At 36.9% G+C, this 20599-nt stretch overlaps 4 protein-coding genes across 7 annotated transcripts; all 4 read left to right on the top strand.

Moving 5' to 3' along the window:
• Nucleotides 1-261: 261 nt before the first annotated feature.
• On the top strand, nucleotides 262-4539 carry LOC136408308 (uncharacterized). Of its 2 annotated transcripts, XM_066389212.1 has the most exons (9): nucleotides 262-641; nucleotides 2657-2774; nucleotides 2829-3012; nucleotides 3060-3245; nucleotides 3562-3767; nucleotides 3830-3960; nucleotides 4018-4122; nucleotides 4180-4333; nucleotides 4387-4539. In XM_066389212.1, the coding sequence occupies exons 2-9, from the start codon at nucleotides 2667-2669 to the stop codon at nucleotides 4483-4485; spliced, it is 1173 nt and encodes a 390-aa protein (XP_066245309.1). In that variant the 5' UTR covers nucleotides 262-641; nucleotides 2657-2666; the 3' UTR covers nucleotides 4486-4539. The 2 variants fall into 2 exon arrangements, with proteins under 2 accessions (XP_066245309.1, XP_066245308.1); XM_066389211.1 differs by lacking the exon at nucleotides 262-641 and having other exon boundaries at nucleotides 2471-2774.
• Nucleotides 4540-5293: 754 nt separating this feature from the next.
• On the top strand, nucleotides 5294-8421 carry LOC136408170 (uncharacterized). Of its 2 annotated transcripts, none has more exons than XM_066389023.1 (4): nucleotides 5294-5430; nucleotides 5754-5844; nucleotides 7847-8089; nucleotides 8141-8421. In XM_066389023.1, exons 2-4 carry the CDS (start codon nucleotides 5761-5763, stop codon nucleotides 8222-8224), a joined length of 411 nt encoding a protein of 136 aa, XP_066245120.1. In that variant the 5' UTR covers nucleotides 5294-5430; nucleotides 5754-5760; the 3' UTR covers nucleotides 8225-8421. The 2 variants fall into 2 exon arrangements, with proteins under 2 accessions (XP_066245120.1, XP_066245121.1); XM_066389024.1 differs by lacking the exon at nucleotides 5294-5430 and adding an exon at nucleotides 5639-5662.
• Nucleotides 8422-8792: 371 nt separating this feature from the next.
• On the top strand, nucleotides 8793-10204 carry LOC136408239 (opsin-3-like). The gene is made up of 6 exons (XM_066389115.1): nucleotides 8793-8966; nucleotides 9024-9183; nucleotides 9243-9438; nucleotides 9492-9624; nucleotides 9678-9908; nucleotides 10019-10204. The coding sequence occupies exons 1-6, from the start codon at nucleotides 8793-8795 to the stop codon at nucleotides 10202-10204; spliced, it is 1080 nt and encodes a 359-aa protein (XP_066245212.1).
• A 2726-nt stretch (nucleotides 10205-12930) lies between these two features.
• Nucleotides 12931-19932, top strand: Ugt50B3 (UDP-glycosyltransferase family 50 member B3). Of its 2 annotated transcripts, none has more exons than XM_066389444.1 (8): nucleotides 12931-12954; nucleotides 18001-18207; nucleotides 18264-18394; nucleotides 18445-18702; nucleotides 18753-18995; nucleotides 19048-19273; nucleotides 19330-19562; nucleotides 19615-19932. In XM_066389444.1, the coding sequence occupies exons 2-8, from the start codon at nucleotides 18006-18008 to the stop codon at nucleotides 19897-19899; spliced, it is 1578 nt and encodes a 525-aa protein (XP_066245541.1). In that variant the 5' UTR covers nucleotides 12931-12954; nucleotides 18001-18005; the 3' UTR covers nucleotides 19900-19932. The 2 variants fall into 2 exon arrangements, with proteins under 2 accessions (XP_066245541.1, XP_066245540.1); XM_066389443.1 differs by lacking the exon at nucleotides 12931-12954 and adding an exon at nucleotides 14602-14934.
• The last annotated feature ends 667 nt before the right edge of the window (nucleotides 19933-20599 follow it).

Raw genomic sequence — 20599 nt, 5'->3', positions numbered from 1 at the left:
ACAATTTTCATTCTATTATTTTAATTTAAAAAAAGTTATTTTAAAAAATATTCAAATGATAGGACCCTTTGGGAGGGTCACATCTCAATGACGGTGTTCCGTAGGATCAATATTTTCATGAATTTTTTTTTAACCATTTTTGGCTCTGTTTTCATCTCCTTGAGTTTTGTACCAGCTTTTCCAAATACCCTGTATATTATACCTATAATAAACGGCACTAAAAGTGAAAGTCTTGAATATGAATGTATTATTACCTATAGTACCTACATACTGCATTGAAATATTCAGTTTGCATAACTCCAATGGCACTTGCGCCCAATTCTTCATCTGTAGCTGGTTTTTTCGAGCCGTGAAAATCTATTAATTATCTTTGCCATCTGTGCAAAATTATTACGGCCAAATTTCCATAAACAAGCAGTTAAATTAGTACTAGTCTCAACCTTGATGGTAAATTTTTATATAGCAACGTGTAATGGTATGGGCACCATCAGAATAATTTATTAAGCCATTGTGACCCAACGTTTCGGTAGTTGTTCTCTGTGTGGTGTATGTGAGTAATATGTTATTACGTTTGTGTTGTTATTAATAGCGGAAATCGAGCAGAAACTTCCAATTTTTTGTCTAGTGTAGACTCACAGGAAGTAAGTACTAAGAAAAGGATAAATTTGTTCCTAAATATAGTGACATTTATTTATTAGTTATAGTCCAAAATCAGCAAATTTGTATCTTTTAATTTAACGGCTTAAATTAAAAGATTTCAAAATGATTTCGTTTGTGTATGTCCACATTTTCCTTCGTCATATTGTCGAGACTTCCAACTCGCTGTCTCAATTACTGTAAACTCTTGTACTACTAATTAGTTGAAATTCTTGTGCTTAATTATTACTAGTCATGCTACACAGCTGCGCCTTACATTTTTGCAACACTATAAAGCTTCTTGGAAAAAAATCCTATGCGTGCGCAATTAAAATAATGGAAAAATACCCTTAACAAACAGGAAACTTCCGTCGGACGCCATATTATTGCAATTATTTCACTTTTAAACACATTATTGAAAACCAGTTTCCCTTGTGGCTCACGATTAGTTCTTCGCAGGTTTCTTCCGCTAGAACGTAACAAACGTCCTTGAATTACATTCAAAATTTTAGGGCTTTTGTTCAGTTTTGTTTCGGTTTTTGGCACAAAAAAAGAGAGAGTGTATTCAAACGGAAGTTGGATGTGTGGTTGATCTTCTTTTATACATTGCAAATAGTAATTAACAGTGCGTAGCTGGGTAATTGAATTAAAAGAGGCAGAATTTTCCTAATTTGTGTGAGTACAACATTTTATATTTATTAGGCAGGCAATATCAGTTTTTAAAAATACCGCATTACTTTTATCCTCATTTTGTTGTTATTGTTTTCTACGTCTGTTCTTATCTTGCGAGTTCGGTAATCCCTTATGGTATTTAGATCGGGTAAATATTTCAACTATTAACAACAAATTGACACAGACAAGCATTCCAAACGTTTAAATACAGGACCAGTTATTCTGACGTAAATCTGACTTTTTGTAACGCTTAAAAGCGTGCTTTGCCCTCTTGCTCACATGAGTTTTATGGGTTTTACCGTGACGAGTGTAAGATTCATAATTCATAGTAATAATTACTATTACTACTAAAGTCACTATAGATAAGAAAGGAGTTTTCGGGGCATCACACGTAATAAAAATCTGGAACAGCGCTATTAGAATAACGATATAATACCACAACTTTTCCTCCATAATATACTATTTGTAGCAACTTAATGTGATATATTAAGAAATATTATTACGTTTTCGAAATGCGTTTTTTTTTCAATTCTTAAACCCCAAACTCAATACAATTATAATATAAGAACTAATACTTTTGCGTTTGGTTGTCTACCCACACCTCGATTGGACTTACTGAGGCCCAAAATATACGAGAGTACATTAGGAAGTTTAACCAATTTTTCTGCCTTTAAAACGTATTTAACCATAACATAGTTCCCTGAAAATTCTTAGCATGGCATTGAAAATTGGGCTTTTGTGGCTTTTCATTCCATTTCAAGTTGTTTAATATACTAAATAAAAAAATGGAAGAAATAGGGTTTCTCGTGGAACACCCCTCGTATAGTGCTTGATCTAACAGTTGTCATTTTGATGATGTGACGTCAGAGCTCAACACAGTGGGAGAACATGACTATTTCGTAAGACAAATCAGGTTTTTTCGAGTTGTTTTACGCCACTGTATCTTAGAAGAATATTTATCTTGAATTTTATTTTTTAGGGAAGTTCTGCATTATTGCGAAATTTATCTAGTTTATCTCTCTTATAGGAAAGTTGATAAACATCTATGCGATTATTTTCCGCTTTATTACGCATTTAAAGTCCAAAGTACGTTTATATAAAAAAAACGAATAATAAATTATTTCTAATAATAAAAAAGCTCTAGACCGTGGACCTTGAATTGCGTTGAGATGTAAGGTAAAATACATTCATATACTGCTGTGTCATAGATACGGAACCGCCACAGATTTTTATTCATTATTTTTAATTTTTCTGCTCCACTTGATGGAAGTCTATCTAGTTCCTCTATTGCTTTAAAACCAAATAATCGGAAGATAGAAAAAAAAGGATTGTTAACGAACGTTTCCAGGGTTCCAACTATGGCAATTTTTACTAGAGTTGCATTAATCATCTATGGACTGGCTTGGCAGATAACTGCAGCTCCTGCATCGAATGACGATAAAGTTACCGGAACCGCTTCCATTGGAGTAAGTCTTATGTTAGATTATTACAAAAAAAATAAACAACTTGTTTTTATATAGATTCCTCCCCTAATCACATTCAAAGACGGGAACATTGGGGTAAATTTCTTGGGGTTTAAAGCTTCAGCAGGTCTAGGAGGACTCCTCACTGGCGATGCCAGCCAAGGGGGACTGCATGCAGAAGCCGGAACTCCCTTTGGTCAAAGGGCTGTAGCAGGACTTGGGGGTACTATGAGTGAAAATGGTAAAAATTACTTCCATCTTTTAGACGAGTTCTAAAACAAACCTTAGGCCGCTCCATAGGGGGACTTTACGCAGGAGCCACCGCAGGAGGTGGTATAGGCGCGTCTGCAGGCCTTGATGGCACCGTTGGGGAAGATGGTTCTTTTGGGCGGTCTTATGCAGGGGCCTCCGCAGGAAATGTGGGCAAGACTGTAGTCAAAGAAACATATAAACCTGCCCCTGGATCTGTGGGAGGTAGAAGTTTGTCATATTATACATGCATTCTTGTCAGGAACGATTGTTAGGAAAGGGCTTAAATGCATGACGATTTTGTATTTTCTTCCAATAAAGCAGTATTGTGGTTTTGCGTTTGGTATTGTGACCCATGATTAATCCCTTGTATTCTATTGCATTAACTAACTATACATTAACCTTGTGTAGATACAACCAATGGCATTTCCTGTAATTAAGAATACATAGTTCCGTAAGCTGCATGAGTTTTATTGCTATTAATTTTTCACTAAGGGTATACAGTTTTTAACTCAACACCATTTCATCTATACAAATGTAGTTTCTGCCTCTGGGGCTCTACACATCCAGAAAATTCCAACTACTAAAATCCCAGATGTGGAAGTGGTCAAAGAATACTCATTACCTAAAACACCGGTCAAATCTAAAGTGGACACTGAAGTGGTTAAAGAAGTCCAGCCTGAAGAACTACGGAAAACTTATGTGGAACGAACAGTAATTCCGAATTACGTGGAGAAAATTGTGCAGGTTTCAAAATTTCCTGACTCATATTATCGATTCAACGGTTTAAGTCATTTTTGCTCTTCTAGGTACCGTCTTATGTTGAGAAAACTATCCGAGTTCCCACTGTAATAGAAAAGCGAATAAAAGTGCCTGCTCCACCCACGATCATCGAAAAAGAGGTGGAGGTGCCTCAAACCGTAAAAACTATTGTGAAAACGTATATGTTATTAAATTATGGTTTATAATAAAGTTATTACTAATGGTGCTGTTATAGTAAGCAAGTGGCTGTTCATGAACCTGGAGTTCCTGACGTAGCCACTGTAGTCAAAACCAAGACAAAGATCCGCAGACGCCCATGGATTAACCTAAGAAATCGCATGTCGGTCTTTTGAGTTCTTTGATATTGTGTAGCTTTAAACTAAAAATTTTATTTCAGAAACATAAATTCAAGTGATACTCCTTATTACGGAGGAGTCGTAGCAGGAGATGCTTCAGTTAACACTGTCAAAAGCGGTACCCCACTTTCTGGAACGTACACTACGACAGTGAGGAAACAGTTCAATGGAAACTTAGTGAGGGATATATTCAATGTAAGTGACAGAGTAAGTGTGAAGTATATTGATAAAAGAATGGTAAATTTCAGATACCAATAGCTACGCTGGGAGCAGTAAGCAATTTGGTGGGGAATATTGCAGGTGGAGCTGCTGGGTCAGTGTCAGTGTCTAAAAGTATAAGCACATAATAATACGTGTCTATAATATTTTTTAAATTTTTTAATATAAGCTCTATTTAAACGAGAAAATTGATGATTTTCATTTAGTAATTTCCCCAAAAAAGGCAGCAAATGTTAATTTTATTTAGCGGGTAATTTAATGGATTCTAGGAGTTGGAACAATGTTTCCATTGTTAAAATACATTTTTGCGGCTTTTGAACATTGTCAAGGATGAAATAGGAAAGTTGGAACATCAATTTCGACCTAAAGCTATAGGAACTATTGTTAAAAAATAGATAGTTGAAAATGGTGCGCACTATATTGTGAAGAAAGTATTCTTTAGTGCGACTGGAATTGATGAAAACTAGGGACCAAATAGGTATTGAATATTCAAGGGAGTACAAAATAACGACTTATTATTAATTACTTGTATCAAACTAATAAAGACTTAGTTTTAAAAAAATTCATGACGGAATGGCGAAGTTTGTATTCACCATAATGTTAAGAATAAGTTTAACAGGGTTCGTTAATTTACTCGAAATTAATTTTAACAATTTTCGACGTATCCAATGGCTTTAAACAGATTAAAGGAAGACGAAAAGGGTATTATAGAAATCCTATCAATAGTCACAATGACTTTGCTATTTGTCCTATAATATTGAATTCTATGTACCTACTACAAAAGGGCCATTCACGGAAACTCCTTTTTAAAATCCTGATTAATTATACTTTTGAGGCTATCCGTATGTTGTTAAAAAGTGACCCATATGGAATGATCTCAAAACGCAAATTCCCCTAATTGTACAACTTTGATCCTAAACATCAAATGTATTACAGAAAATTAGTGCTTTAATATCGCCGAAGAAGGAGAAATCTACAGGCGCATAAGCTGCACACTTCTTTCGCTCATAGGAATAATAAACAGTTTAGTGCAGTACTGAGTACCGTTACGGTAGTTCTGTTTTATAGCGCCGGTAAGTAAATTGTTTAATAGTTTTTGGGAATGTTTGCATCACCCTCTATAACAAAGACTTAAAGGGTCACTTAGCGCTCATTGGCACGGTTTGAAAGCTAGCAGTTATGAACATGTAGAGCACTAATTTGGTAATTACTATTGCCAATAAACATTGATTTCAAAAGTACAATAAAAGACCAAATAGTGCACTTCTGGGTTTAGTTTAGATCAGCCAACAATCACGTTTATAGGTATGAAGAAACGCGATATTAATATATTATCATTTCACGGTAGAATTGCCATTGGAGATTATTAACTGTACAAAGTTTCTTTTGCTTGCAGATCGAAAATGACGAAACTGATCGTTTTAGTGAGTTTTTACTTGATCGGGATTGCTTTCGGCATGCCGGCCAACAACGAACAATTAGATAAGGTGAGTTTTCCCGGTTTTAAACAGGACGGGACCCCAAAATGACCGTTATGATATCGAAAATGGGACGTTATAGAATTGTCGGCAATCCAGAGAATACATTAAAACCACCGAAGTACGGAAAAGTAGTTTTAAGCAAAACTTGAACAGATTGACTTACGAACATACCACAACAGAGGTTAGTGTGAGTATTTTCAAATTTAAAACATCCTGTATCATAGGAACTTAGTTGATCCCTTAAAGTGCGCTCTTCGAGCTTTTCTGCAGAAAACAGAAGGTGTATTGGTCAGTTCTCGGGCGTAATCTGAAAGTTTTGTGCAGGGACCCTCCTAAAGGGTACTTGTAATTTGCTTAGGGTTTTCTCTGGTTTTTGACAAGTACCAACGCCCTAAAGGTACACGAAAAAAACGTTTCAGAATATCTCTACTGATCTTATAATAAACTTCCCTTGTGATTCAACGTAAACTAAAGTCTCATCACAAAATCCCCCGTGCAAAAACTATAAAATTAACAGTGTTAAAAATCCCATTTTTTACACCCCAACAGAAGTCAACTTTCATCATTTCTTCTCAGCACAGTTGCTTGTCTGATCGTGCCATGTACATAGCTTTCATTTGGGGCGATATTAATTCGCTCATGTAGAGACTCAAAGACATAAATAATTATTGTAGCAACAGCCTTGTCCGTTATTATCCATATTAGAAAGTCAAACAATAAGAAACGGTTACTCCGTTTATTTATTAGCTTGAAGTTGATGCAATAATCGGCGATTAATCGTTTGTAATGCAATGAGAATGCGAAAAAATGTGTTTGGTTGCCAAGATAAAACCCCTTCGGTGGGATGTCCTGAAACGCCCCATTACGTTGATTACGCGCTTTTACGCAAATTGATATTTAGTTACTTAAATGTCCACTTAAAGTGATTTGATAAAACTCCTGTTTCAAATATAAGTTTACGTAATACGGTATGTTCAAAGAGAAAGTACCTTTATTGACATCTACTTTTGCACGTAACGCATTAGATTATCCACAGTATCGCATTTAAATTTTCCGCCACGAAGATTTTAAACTGTCAAATATCTCACCCAATCAGCTATTAGTAAACCTCAGAAGTATTTTTTACATACGACATTTCGCTATTTTCATCCCCTCGTTGGAGCTCTACTAAGCTGGAGACGTCTGCATACGTGACATCTGCGCCGAGCCCTTTGCCCCCCATGCTTTTCAGCGTGATTATGATTTTCAATGTTTCTTGATCATAAGGATACATGACGTAGTCGCGCCTGGATGTATAAGATGGCTGCACGCATGCGTCTATGCCATTATAGCCTACTGGCACTAGCTCCTGCACTTCTTCCATCTGAAACCAATGCTGAGTCCGTGCATCTTGTCTGCATCTGCAGAGTACTGGATTTCTATCCTCTGGGAATCTAGATTTGGTGCCGACAACACTGGAGATCTCTTATCTGATCATCTTATTTCAAAACCATCTTACCATCATACATATTCCTCTGCCAATCCTCCTCAAGGGATGCCAAAAATGTCTTGATTTTTTCTGGATAGAATTCGACCTCGTATTTCTCCAATCTACATATCTGTGTAGATTTCCCTGCACTTTTTTTCCCGCGCAGTTTTGATCTCTTAGTGCCCCACCTCAGTCTCAGATATTTTATGGGATTTGCTGTGTGGTGACCGATATCTCGTGCTCAAGAGATTTTATGTTAAGGCTCCCCCTTTCAATTGTTTTAGTTCATGTTATTTCAACTGGTTGTCAAATTGAGATACATCTTTTTTATTGGTTGTCAGTGATGCTCAATTGTGATTGGTTGTTAAGTTTAAACTACGGCGGGAAGTTTAAATTATAGATTGCTTGATGGTATCTTTTATGAGGAGCTTCCAAGGAGTATTTTCACGGAAACTTTAAGTTATTTTTCGCTGATTAAGATGTATACTAAAGCAGTCTAACGTTATTTCCCAAAACAACTTCCTATAATTCTTTTTTTAGGCCACAGTAAACGACTTTGCCATCAATACAGTCTCAGAGGATAAGAAGCCAGAGTTGATCGCGCAGCTGCAGCCGCAACTGGTCCACCAATCAGCACAGGCTCCCTCCATCGTGGAAATCAGCGGAATTACCACGGGGGCCAATCCGGCCCCTACCAATCCAGTCGCTCCTCAGGACAACGGAGGGTTCAGGCCGCACAGGGCCGGATCCATGTTCGCTCGCATTATTGACGACATTTTCCAGGTTAGTCACGGTTAATTTTAGTCGTAAGTAGCTGAAGAATTATGTTTGCAGATTCCCATTACAGTTCTTCAGAATGTGGCCCGATTAATAACAAATCCATTCGCGAGAAAGGCGGATCCTTCCCAGATTTCTTAGAGGGTGAAGTTACGGAAAGACTGTTGTTATTTTTTAGAGTGATTTGAGTTGTGTTAAGGGAAGAGAAAAATTGCTTCGTATACCATCTGTTAGCACGAAAGTCAATGAGTTGTTATTTTAGGTTTTAAAGTTGTAAATAAGTAATTGATAGTCTTAGTAAAATATGATTTTTATTTAATATAGAGAGAACTGAAAGAGGGCAATAGACTATTTTTATTTGTGCATGCACACGTTCTCATTCACTTAATTTTCAAGAAATCTTTCTGCATTGAACCAAGCCCCATAATCCATGCATCACAACCCAACTAATGAATCTAATGATGCCTTTAATAAGTAAGAACTGTCCATTAGAAACACTGAAAGAAAGTATTTGATATTGGATAAAAACTCGTTAAAATCTATAACGAACATAATCTGCTTTGTCCAATAGATTTGCATTGTAAACCGGAGAGGAGACGCGGACTTAAAACTGGAAACTCCATTTAATAGACTACAGTTGCCCGAAACTAGCTAAAGCTGCAGTTTCTCAGCTGCTAACGTGTGTTTTTAAATATTTTATTCAGATAATATGAGTGAAATACAAAACTTGAGTGCGAAGAATACAGTGCTGCTGACGAGTGACTTAATATTGTATATGAGCCCTTCTAGTTACACCATAGCGGCTCTCGTGTTGTTTGTGATAGGGTTCTTCGGCTTTTTCTTCAATTTGCTGGTGATATTGTTGATGTGGAATGATAGACAGGTATCTAGAGAAATCTCTATTGCTCACATAAATTTATGTAATACAGTAATCTTTCAGTTATGGACCCCTCTAAATATAATCCTTTTCAACTTGGTGTGCAGTGATTTTTCAGTTTCGATTCTAGGCAATCCTTGGACACTGATCTCTGCAATTCATTATGGCTGGATGTGGGGCTCCACCATGTGCGTTATATACGGATTTTTCATGTCCCTTTTAGGTTCGTGTCTTGGCACTGCTTCTATGCATTACGTAAAGTCTATACAGTTTTTTCATCAGGTATAACAGCTATAACCACCCTTACAGTGCTGGCATTCGTAAGGTTCCTCATTGTCTCCAAACCCTTTCGCAACCAATATTTAGGGTCTAACAAAAGCCTTTACATTGTGGCGGGAATCTGGCTTTATTCCCTGTGTTTGACGTCCCCCCCTTTGTTCGGTTGGGGAAAATATGTTAACGAAGCTGCAAATATCAGGTCTGTACACGTACTTCACAACTAAGTTGTCCATTAACTGTGAAGTCTTATAGCTGCTCAGTAAACTGGGAAGATCGAAGCTTCGACACTACCGCATATATTTTATATTTATTCTTCTTTGGCTTGATTGGCCCTTTAGCGGTCATCATCTACAGCTACAGCCACATCTTGGCAACAATGAAAAAGGTATGTTTTGACGATGCTGTTATTAAACGTTTTCAAATGTGTAATTTGTATAGAACAAGTTAAACGCAGGAAGAGTTAGTCGAATAGAAGCCAGGACCACTTACATGATCTTGGTAATGATTTTGGCGTTTTTGATCGCATGGACTCCGTACGCAGTGTTCGCTCTTTTGGCCCAATTCGCCGATCCGGCCCTGATCACTCCGGCCACGGCAGTGTTGCCGGGTTTGATCGCCAAGAGCAGCATTTGCTATAATCCAGTCATTTATATCGGGCTTAATAATCAAGTAGGTTTATAAGGGACTTTTACCTTTCCTCCTCTCTTTTAGTTTTAGAGGATATATGAGGCCACAAACTTGATTTCATTTGGTTTTAATGCAGTTTCAATTTTCCGCAGTTTCGGCAGTCTTTGAAGCAAATATTCAACAAAAATCGCAATTCCAAAAATAGCATTTCTGACACTTACGCTTTAGCTGTTTCTAAATGTGCATCTCAACCAAATTCTCCCGACAGAGTACTGACTGATTCGAGGAGATCTGCAATGGAGGGTAATGGACAAAACCTTGGAGAAGTCAGGTTATAAGTTAGTATTTGTCTGCACTGGTTTAAAATAAAGCAATTAAATCCATCTGCTTTCTTATTGTTGTTTTCATTGTTTTTGCTGTTCTTCATTGTTTTCTACTTTTTTGGACGGCGAGTGCAAAGGTGCCGCTTTTCTCCCCGGCAGCTTTTATCCGGGGTGTCCAAAAAGGCGGACAACATAAAATTATTGTTAAAATGCATATGGACAGACTACGCAGAACTACTATTTTTTGGCAAAAAGCTAATTTTTTTTTTTTTTTTTAATTGGGAGAATGTAATTTATAATACCGAAGGATATACAAGGTGGCTCAACGAAAATTATTAGTAGATTTGGAGAAAAGACGCTCGAAAAAAGGTAAAATTAAATAAAAAGCTCAGTAATATTACGGCTAAGAAGCTTTTCAGTGAGAAGGAGTGTTATGAATTTGTCAAAGCGTTTAGACATGTCAAAATTGAAATATTCACAAAATATCGTTTCCCTATGTGTCCTAAAGAGTGTTATTTCACGCTCTAGCGTGCATAAATGATCGATTATGATTCATGCGTAATTGGTTATTATAATTTTTTGCGCAACGATTTAAACAGGCGCACTTACGCACCTGCAAAAAGTAGCTTTATAATCCCTCTGTCTAAAAATAGGTAAGTATTATGTTTCATGATTTTAAGTTTCATTCGCTTGCAAAGAAGAGCACGAAAGACATTTAAAGGCAATTCAATAAATCATACAATAATCGTTGTGTAAAACATTCGAAATCTCGCAACGCCATTTTATTGGTCATTCGTTTGGGTTCAAGAGAGGACGTTCTCTCACATTGCTCCATTAATGAATTTGGTGGAAAAATGTATGAATGACGAAACAAGTAAACGTCTAATTAAATATCGTAAATCTAAAACAGTGTAAATAACATTGGTGGAATTCTTTAAAATAGTCAAGGTAACGAAACAATGCAGAGACAGTTTTATCTTTTCGCATTTCAATGTTTCAGAGTAACCGAAAATCACAATAAGAGGAAAAGGGATTTACTTAATTCTAAGAATAACCTGCGCCTGTTTATCAACAGAAATTGCTGCACGAAATTGAGAGGTGGCAACGCAGCATTACGCACGTGTTTCTAGTGACAAACGTCATAGACGTTCACTTTGAGGTCCATTATGTTCGCACTATATCTCAGAAACTAAAAGTGGTAAAAGCTGGAAATAGGAATCTTATTAAGTAATTTAAGCTATTCGTTAATTTAGTTCTGATTAATTACCGATATCACGATTGCAAGCGTCAGGAAAAAATGTCAAAAATGTTGTTCGTGTGACATGTCCTTGTTTTCATGACCTACCAGATAATGCAATTTAATTGCAAAGTTAATGAATTGGTGATATTGAGAAATCCCTGGCAGAGCACCGAAAAACTCAATTGAATATATTTCGAATGATACGAGATTTTTGCAGAATATTTTTTTGATGTAGAAGAATTCAGCATCAGAATTTACTGCAAAACCCCAAAATTTCCTCATGAGCGGACAAGAATTAGAAAAATAATTTCGAAACCCCACAGACTGTAAACAAGCGACTTTTCAACGAGGCTAGATTAACTAAATCGCTCTCTCTTTTTACCCTTTACCATTGTTTCGGGGACACGCTGTAGGAAAAGGTCATAGTAATTCCCATATATTAAACGGCAAGTAAACATGTAATAATGTTATTAAAAATTGAGAAAAAATAAAAACTAAACATGTTTTGAGCCACTGAAAGTCGAACTGTCATTCATGTGACTTTTTTGCTGAAAATGTGGTTCACAGGGCGTTTCAAATTCGACTCTCATGATTGGGACCTCGGAACCTAGAGGAGATATGAAGAAGTTTGAAGGGGGCAAAATTGCGTTGATTGATTGATTTTTCTATTGATGTATCGTCTGTGTGTTTAAGTTTCTTAAGTATGTTCATATTTTTTTATTTTTTTATTTTTAGGGTTAAATTTGATTTATTTAAAGTTTATGAAACTAAAGTTTCTTATTTTTTCCTTAAATTTCTTCAAATTCTTCAAAGTTCTTAAAATTAAATCGAATTATTTAAAATTTAAGAAATAAAAAAAATATTAAAAACATTTTTTTCAAATTTTTTCCTTTCATTTTCTTCGTTACTTTAGTTACCACCTTAAGGGTGTTAAGGGAACTGACCATATTTGGTAGGTATTGCATATTCTTCAATTAAATGAGTATCATACATTTTTCATCCCACCACCGTGTTACGCTCTTTTCTGCACCGATCATCTATGGTTTTTAGTTTTTGAGATATAGATCAGACGAAAAACATTATTAATGAACCGCCTGGTTCTTTGAGTGACACTGATGAAGCCGCTAATGTTTCAAGAATAAAAAGGAACTTGTTTTGGTCCATTTCTCAGAACACATGCGAGAACGAATAATATTAACTGAACAAATTAATTTAAAAAAGGCAAACATCACACAACGTTAATTCATACATTTTTCGCTTTTTCCGTGCAAACAGGCACTTATTCTAGCCCATTGTAACAACTTAATCTTTTCAACAGAAACCCTCGGACGTAACTAAACTTTAGTACGCTTATTCCGAATAGCCAGAAAATATTTGCAAATGATTTTCAATAATGTTATCTTTTATTTAAACTTCTTATAACTTTAAAGGTGAAAGTGATAGCGCAAAATCTATTACACGTTAGAAATTAAAAGGAGAAAGACGCAGATTTGTGTGTACAGTGGGAACTTTTGACCCAGAACAGGTAGGAAAAATAGAAATTTACACTAAAAATTCGTAGAATAGTAATTACGGAAGTAGGTAACAACCAAATGTAAATCTAAAGACCATTATTAGATACCTATCGAACATGGAATTCGATGTTTTTGTCACTCTTGTGTAACTGGATTTATCTAACAGACGATCGTTGTAATAAGCGCAATTTTGGTTGCGGTACAAAAGCTGATAGATATTTAATCGTTTTACTCTGATAATGAAGATCATTAATGGGCGAAAGATGAGGCTCTCATTAGTCGTCTTTTCGGTTCGCTTGAGTTCCAATTAGTCGTACCTTAATACAGGCTGTTATGTAAGTACGTGACCAAACTTCAAGGGGTGCTTCTTCGAGTGATTCTAAGATGAAAAATTTATATAAACATAGGTCCGATAATGCCTCGTGTTCAAGATACAGAGCGTCAAACTTTTTTTTTAATCGTTTTTTCGTAAAAATCTTAATAATCCTTTACCCGATTTTGTTGAAATTTGACAGTATTATTTAAGGTTATTATTGTTATTTATGCGCCACTTACACCCTTTACCTTACAAACGAAGCATTACTGGACCTATGTTTATATAAACTTGTTTTAGTATCACTCAAAGAATCACCCATTGAATTTTGTCCATATATTTAACTGACACTATATTTACTAGATCCACGTACTGGTAGCTTTACTTGGACGATATCTTCCAAGAAAAATGACTAATACACTTTTTTATTTAAACGTTTCCATGAATATTTTCTCATTGGGAAAAATTGCCAGAACATTACCTTAATCGTTCTAAAAGGGGGCCTGTTTTTAAAATTTTCGGTGGCTTTGCAGCCAAAATAATTTCCCTATAAGCGACGAAATCAGTACAACACACTGGTCAATTTCTTCATTTTCATGGAATTTATATTCCTGATAAAGTTAGCAAAAGCTTAAATAACCGGGCCTGTTTAATAATGTATCAAGTTATAGCTGACAGGAGGAAGCATTAATGAAGGGAGGAGTTCTGCGATTCGACCCTTACAGACTTATTAAATTAATATGTTATTAATTTTAATGTGTAATTAGACTAGATGCTATACCGAGTGACCACTCTTAGTTCTGTGTTATTTTTTTTATGAATCTGTGCACCCTCTTTGCTTGCTCGATGACTGGCCTGACGAATTTAAAAAAATTATGGCAAAAATCTCAAATATCTGTGATAGTGGATGGATGCGAAAAATGGCAATATCGCGTTTCGCTTTTGTTTCTGTAAAAGTGTCAGTGAAGCTGAGACTTTGACAGCTACGTTTATGGAACAACGTTGCCAAATCGAGTTGGGAATATGTTATTAAAAGATTTCGGTACTGAAAAAGCATATGTAGCACCCGAATCACAGTAGGAAAAATGCTTGAAAATCTGAGGAAATTCAAGGCCCTAATTTAAATAAACCGGGAGGGATAAGGCACTTGAAATATAGAGCACTTGAAAATACATATCTGAGTGTCTTTTTCATACCCACATGCCAGATAAAGCACTGCCGAGGCATTCAAGGTACCATGATCATAAATCGGAATAAATCGCCCCCCCTCCCCCCGCCATATATGGGACATTTAATCAAGATGTACCATCAGCATCGATCCGGTGCCACACTAATCTCCATCGGGTACCGCCGCATTATTAAACCACTTCATTTCTCCTACTTTCGAGCGGGCGATTGAGCGGTAGGTACCGCCGATGACTGCATGGTACCGAAGCAGTACCTTCGATAAGCGCTGCAACAACAACAACAGAACCACTTCTTTCACTTTCGTTAATTCAGTTATTAGTGCGTTAATTAGTGGAAAAATGATTTAGGTGATTTACTTTTGCACGGTATCACCACCTGTAATCGAACTTTTCCGGTCACGGGCTTGTTTAGGAAGATATGGCGAGATTTTAAGTGGTTGAGGGGAAAGTGACTTTTGTATGGAAAGTGTTTTTTGTTTTTTAGTTTTTGAGTAAGTATAGTTGTTTCTATTGCAAGATTTGCTAAAGAGAGAAAGTATTTTGCGAAGCAAGGATTGGTGTCTTTGTGCAAAAACGCACAATGTTAAACCGAAGCAATTAACTAACTTTATATTTTAGTTATGATTACCAAACTAGGAGTAACTGCCGGCTTCTCGATCAACTGATGCCATTTCCATTCAAATGGCCTGCATATTGCGACTATAAATTACTAATTCAGACTATTTACAACAATATAATAATACGTAGTGTTATTAAATACTAATTTTAAAGTTATTTATAATTCGGTTTCCATGTTACGAAATCGTCAGGAGGTGGGCTACTCTTTCGAAGCAAATCTCAAGAACGGATCCATGTTTTCTTTTTTTTAAACTTAAAGAAAATTCTAATTGGGGCGAATTGAAAACGATTCGAAGCGGGACAAGGATATTGCCAGTCACAAGTTTACCTCTATGTCTTAAATCGATGCAAAAAGCTCGGTTTTCGCAGTTGTAATAACTTTATAGGTGCTGAATTCTAAATTCGTCGGTTTTTCATTTCGCTGGGCAACGAACTAGTCAAGGTGAAACATTTGAATTTCCATTTAAATAAACGTAGACAAGATTAATAATAAAAGTGAACAAATCATTAAAAAATTCAACATCGATTTTCTGAACAAATAAAATCTCTCGTAAATGGCAACCTGGCATTGTTCTTTTGTTTTGAATTCAAAGAGGGGAATGACAGGAGCAGTGCCACGTGAACTGTCACAGCCATGCTGCCGCAAGTAATTTTTCTTGTTGCGTTGAAAGGAGCGCAATAATAATTGTGGTAGATGAAAAACTGAAATGCTTTATTAAATGGCTTAGTGGGCGCAGCACCCAGCAAGTGAAAGGGTGCACATGCATATATATTTACTTTAATTTATCCTTGATTAGTCTTCATTGCGAGACAATGGTTAAGAAATCGACTTGATAGGAAGTGCGTTGCACATGATTAAGCGAACCGAGTAGATTTTGAGAGTCATCAAACAATCCGCCGGATTCTTTTTTGTGCGATCTGAAACTGATTTTCAGTAGAAAGCCGGTGAGAGAAAGAGAATCTCAGTGAAGCGTACATTTTTTCAGTGAAGCGTTGTGCTTCGCTGATATTCTCGTATTGATGATCGTATTACGTAACTGTCTTGCTGGTTCCGAATCGCTTACACCAAATAAACGGTTAGTTCAAATAGGAAAATGGAAATAGAAGGAGAAATGGAAACGAGTATAAAAATGAAAATGGAAATGAAGATGAAAATAAAGATGAAAATGAAGATGAAAATGAAAATGAAAATGAAAATGAAAATGAAAATGAAAATGAAAATGAAGACGAAGATGAAGATGAAGATGAAAATAAAAATGATAATGAAAATGAAAAGTCTTTTATACTTAGCAAAATACTCTCGACATGTTAGTTAAATCAAATACGACGGGATAAAGAAATGTCGGCTGTGATTAACTAGTACCTCTATCGTTAGATCGGTCCCGATTTTTCGTCTTTATTTATATTATGCAATAAACAAGGACACTCACATGCATATGCCGGATTGTTACGGGAACGTCTTCTCTGGCAAATCTCATAAATTAACATTCGAACTACCCTTTTTTTCTTAATGGGGTGAAATTTGTCAGGGCAATTACCCCTCCCCCTCCGCGAATTTTAGCTCGATTCCCTGAGGTCAGTGACAAGAGTTTTCGGTCAGCTTCTCTGCCACTCCCGTAGGAACTCCTCCTTTGCCTCCGTTTTGCACTCCCTGCTCTCTCTACAAATTTTGATTCTTTCCTGCATTGCAAGGTCAGTTAGTGGAATGCAAACACTCACCTGTAGGGGCTCCGTCGGTGTTGTTTCTACGTTGATGTCACCACTTCAACTGACCTGAACTAACTTGAATTAACAGAATTTAGAATTTTTCCAGTTCTTTTGTGTCCCAGTTAATAGCTGTAATTAATTTAACAAGTTTTTGTGCTCCTTGTCCTGTTCAAAATTTCAATTCACCATTTTGTCCAGAAATTTAATGTTTCTAAGGCAAATAGCTAAAATTAGTAACAATGTTTCCGGTCCTAGTCGTTTCCCCTATAATTAGCCTGGCTGAAATATGAAAATATTAAATTAGGGAAAAGTGACTTCAGCGGGTTATGTAACGTTAACCATTATAATGCGCCCAATCATAAAAATAATTACATAATTGAGTAGTTTCTCTTAATCCAAATATTACACGTTTAATTCAAAACGTAGAACGAAAAGAAGCGAAAAAAATGAATTTTAGCAAAAATCTCCGAAGAATGTGTGTCAAAAGCGACGTCACCACCGATGTGGTAACCAGGTGAAATTAAAGCCTGGGGGCTATGGGTAAACACGTAAGACAATTCCAATATGTTTTATGTAACTTAGTTATTTTACCTTATTTCAGATATCTGTGGCTTGTAAACAAACACGTAGACCGTTGTCGCAAACTTCTAATCGGTTCTGCAGGCGCAAGAATAAGTGTAGTTAGTTAATTAGTTTCGGCAACCTTAATACTCAACCGATTTGTTAGTGTTTCAGTGCAGTTGCATACAGAAAGTCAAAGTAAAAGTGTGTCTGTTCAAATTCTTCATCTGGGTACTGCTCGCAGACGATGAAGAATCGATTTAGGTGGAATTACAACATTTACTTCGCTATGCGCGGTTCTGCTTTAGGATTGCGATAATCGTTTCGTTGCAACCAACACTTTTTGGCCACCTTCATCTTTAACTCGAAAATGAACCGATTTCCTTTCATTTTACGGGCAGCTTCAATTCTTCCTGCAATCCAACGCTTCCGAAACATTTTCAGCAAGTCCCTTGCCGTTCTTGAAATTCGCTGAACTATTACAAAACACCTGTAACTGAGAGAACTCGGTGAAAGTATTCCGCATGGTTTCGGTAATCTCTTCTTTGTTTAAAGAGTCGAAGATAGCGGTTATTTAAAGAAAGTGAAACCATCATCCTCATAGTTGTCACGCGATGCATTTCTTCATCGAAGGTGAAGGTCACAAAATATCTACTTCTTACTGGTTCCAGCCACCATGGGCTCGAAATACCTGGCACTAGCTGCCTTACTAACTTTGACTGTGATAAACTGCTGTACCTGCGCGAACATCCTAATGATCACTATGGGCGGCACAAAATCCCACAAAATTCCTTTCTGGGAATTGGCCAAGGGACTCATACCAAGAGGGCACAACATCACATTTCTGAATGCTTTTCCCAGCGATTTTTACATGGAAGGTACATGCTTAAGACCAATGACAACCGTCTTGGTGCTAACAATGATAATATTGCAGGCTTAGAGGAAATAGCTCCTACAAGCTATGTAGTTTACATTAGGAACTTTACCAACTGGGATTTGGTGGGTGCTAGAATCAAAGGGGAGGAACCAGTGCCCTTGCTGGATATGATCAAATTTGGCTATGAGGTACTGATGAGCTAGTGTAATGTAATTATGCAAGGAAAATCATGATTTAGGCTTGTGAGGTGCTGCTTTCCGACATTGAAACCAAAGAGTTCCTGCGTTCTGGACAGAAGTTCGATTTGCTGATTCTGGATGGAGCTTATCCAGAATGCGCCATGGGATTTGTTCACTTCTACCAAGCTCCCTTTATCTATATCAACACCGTGGGTATGTACATGGGGTCAGTGTCGACTTCTGGCAGCCCCACCCCATATGCAGTCACTCCCTTCCTAGCCAAACCCTTCAGCGATAATATGAGCTTCTTGCAACGTGTTAGTTTACAATGAAACGGCTTCGATTTTGTTTAATTAGTCTTCTGTAGGTTCAAAACTTAGGCTTTCATGTGGCAGCCAGTTTGATGCACTCAATAATGACCAGGGGAAAATTGCAGGGTATCGTTCGCAAGCATTTCGGTTCAGATGTTCCGGGAATTTACGACTTGTCCAAAAACGTTAGCTTCATCCTACAGAATGGACATCCAGTGCTTACCTATCCCCGACCGTTCTTACCCAACGTTGCCGAGATCGCTTGTATGCATTGCAAACCTGCCAAAAAGCTGCCAGAGGTGAAATATTAATTCAGTTTATCAGTTTTGTTAGTAATTTTAGTATGATCAGGATCTGGAGAAGTTCATTCAAGACTCCGGGGAAGCCGGATTTATCTACTTCAGCATGGGATCCTCGGTGAAAGCTACTAATTTTCCTGAGTATTTCCGAGCTCTTTTAATGATTGTATTTCGCAACTTACCTCAAAGGGTTTTGTGGAAGTACGAGGGAGATGATCTTACGGATTTGCCCAGCAATGTTATGCTCGGTAAATGGTTGCCGCAGCAGGACATCCTAGGTACATATTTACACAGAATATAAGAGAATTTTTATGATTGTGTTTTTTGTGCATAGGTCACCCTAAATTAAAAGCGTTTGTCACCCATGGAGGATTACTCAGCATGTTTGAAACAGTGTACCATGGAGTTCCCGCAGTGTCGCTGCCAGTGTTCTGCGACCATGACTCCAACGCTGCTAAAGCTGAGAGTGATGGTTATGCCATCAAACTAGATCTCTTCACTTTAACCCCCGAATTACTCTTGAGGGCTATTAAGACAGTTATCAGAGATCCCCGCTATAAAGCTCAAGTACTCACATTCGCATACCAATTAACTTTAAGATTAACGCGACAAATTTCAGGTCAAACACAGGCAAAAGCTCCTATTGGACCAAACGGAAACGCCTTTGGCAAAGGCAGTGTACTGGACAGAGTATATTTTGAAGTACAAAGGTGCCCCCCATTTGCAGTCAACGAGTCGTAATATGGGTATCATGGAGTACTATTCAGTAGATGTGATGGTGTTTCTGATTCTGGCAATAGTGGTATCTTATCAATGCACTAAGAAAGTGTTGAGACTGTTACGAATATTACCTAAGCACGATGTCAGCATTGATTTGACAAGGAAGAGTATTAAAGTGGAGTAGCGTGTACAGAATAAATTATTATTTATTAAGTTATGAAGGAGTTTCCTTCAGATGAAATTAACTTAGACCCATATTTATTCCTAAATCCACTGCGAAACTCGTCCAACTGAAATCGTGTACTAAATATTGTCTTACAAAATTGTTGCGTTGGACTACTGTATCCAGAGTACACGCCTTATAAACAACAGTCGTTTATTTTTTGTCATTGTTTACTCGAATGCTTCAAACAAGGACAACCATATCTGAGGTTAGTCGTCAATAATTCCAGAAACAGAAAATGACGTTAGATACATTTGCAGTGGTAGCTATAACGAATTTTAATAGGCGAAATAGGTTTATTCCAAAAAAACTGCTGAACTAAAAATTTTTTGACACTCGATGGAATATTATTTAAGTGTTTCTCATTCTAGGCTCTTCTAATATCTAGAAATATCTTTCCCGCTTAGCACAGAATGTGCTACCTGCTCAATATTATCCACCTTCTCTCTTTTCAAATCATTTAGTCCATTATCCAGCACTTGGCCCTTCGATAAGGGCGTGATCTCAATAGACTTTCGATTTTTAAAAAGCATATATGTCCCTGCAGCACAAATTGCCACTCCTGAGGCAATACACACATAAGTCAAGACGTCCCCAATGAAAAGCAGCAGGAAGATAGTCTGTATCTTTTTCAGGAGATATCCTTCTACCTCTACACTCT

The sequence above is a fragment of the Euwallacea similis genome, chromosome 4 (genome assembly GCF_039881205.1).
Source record: "Euwallacea similis isolate ESF13 chromosome 4, ESF131.1, whole genome shotgun sequence".
Classification (NCBI taxonomy): Eukaryota; Metazoa; Arthropoda; class Insecta; order Coleoptera; family Curculionidae; genus Euwallacea; species Euwallacea similis.
The sequence above is the reverse complement of the archived record's forward strand: the minus strand, read 5'-3'. Positions and strand labels throughout refer to the sequence as shown.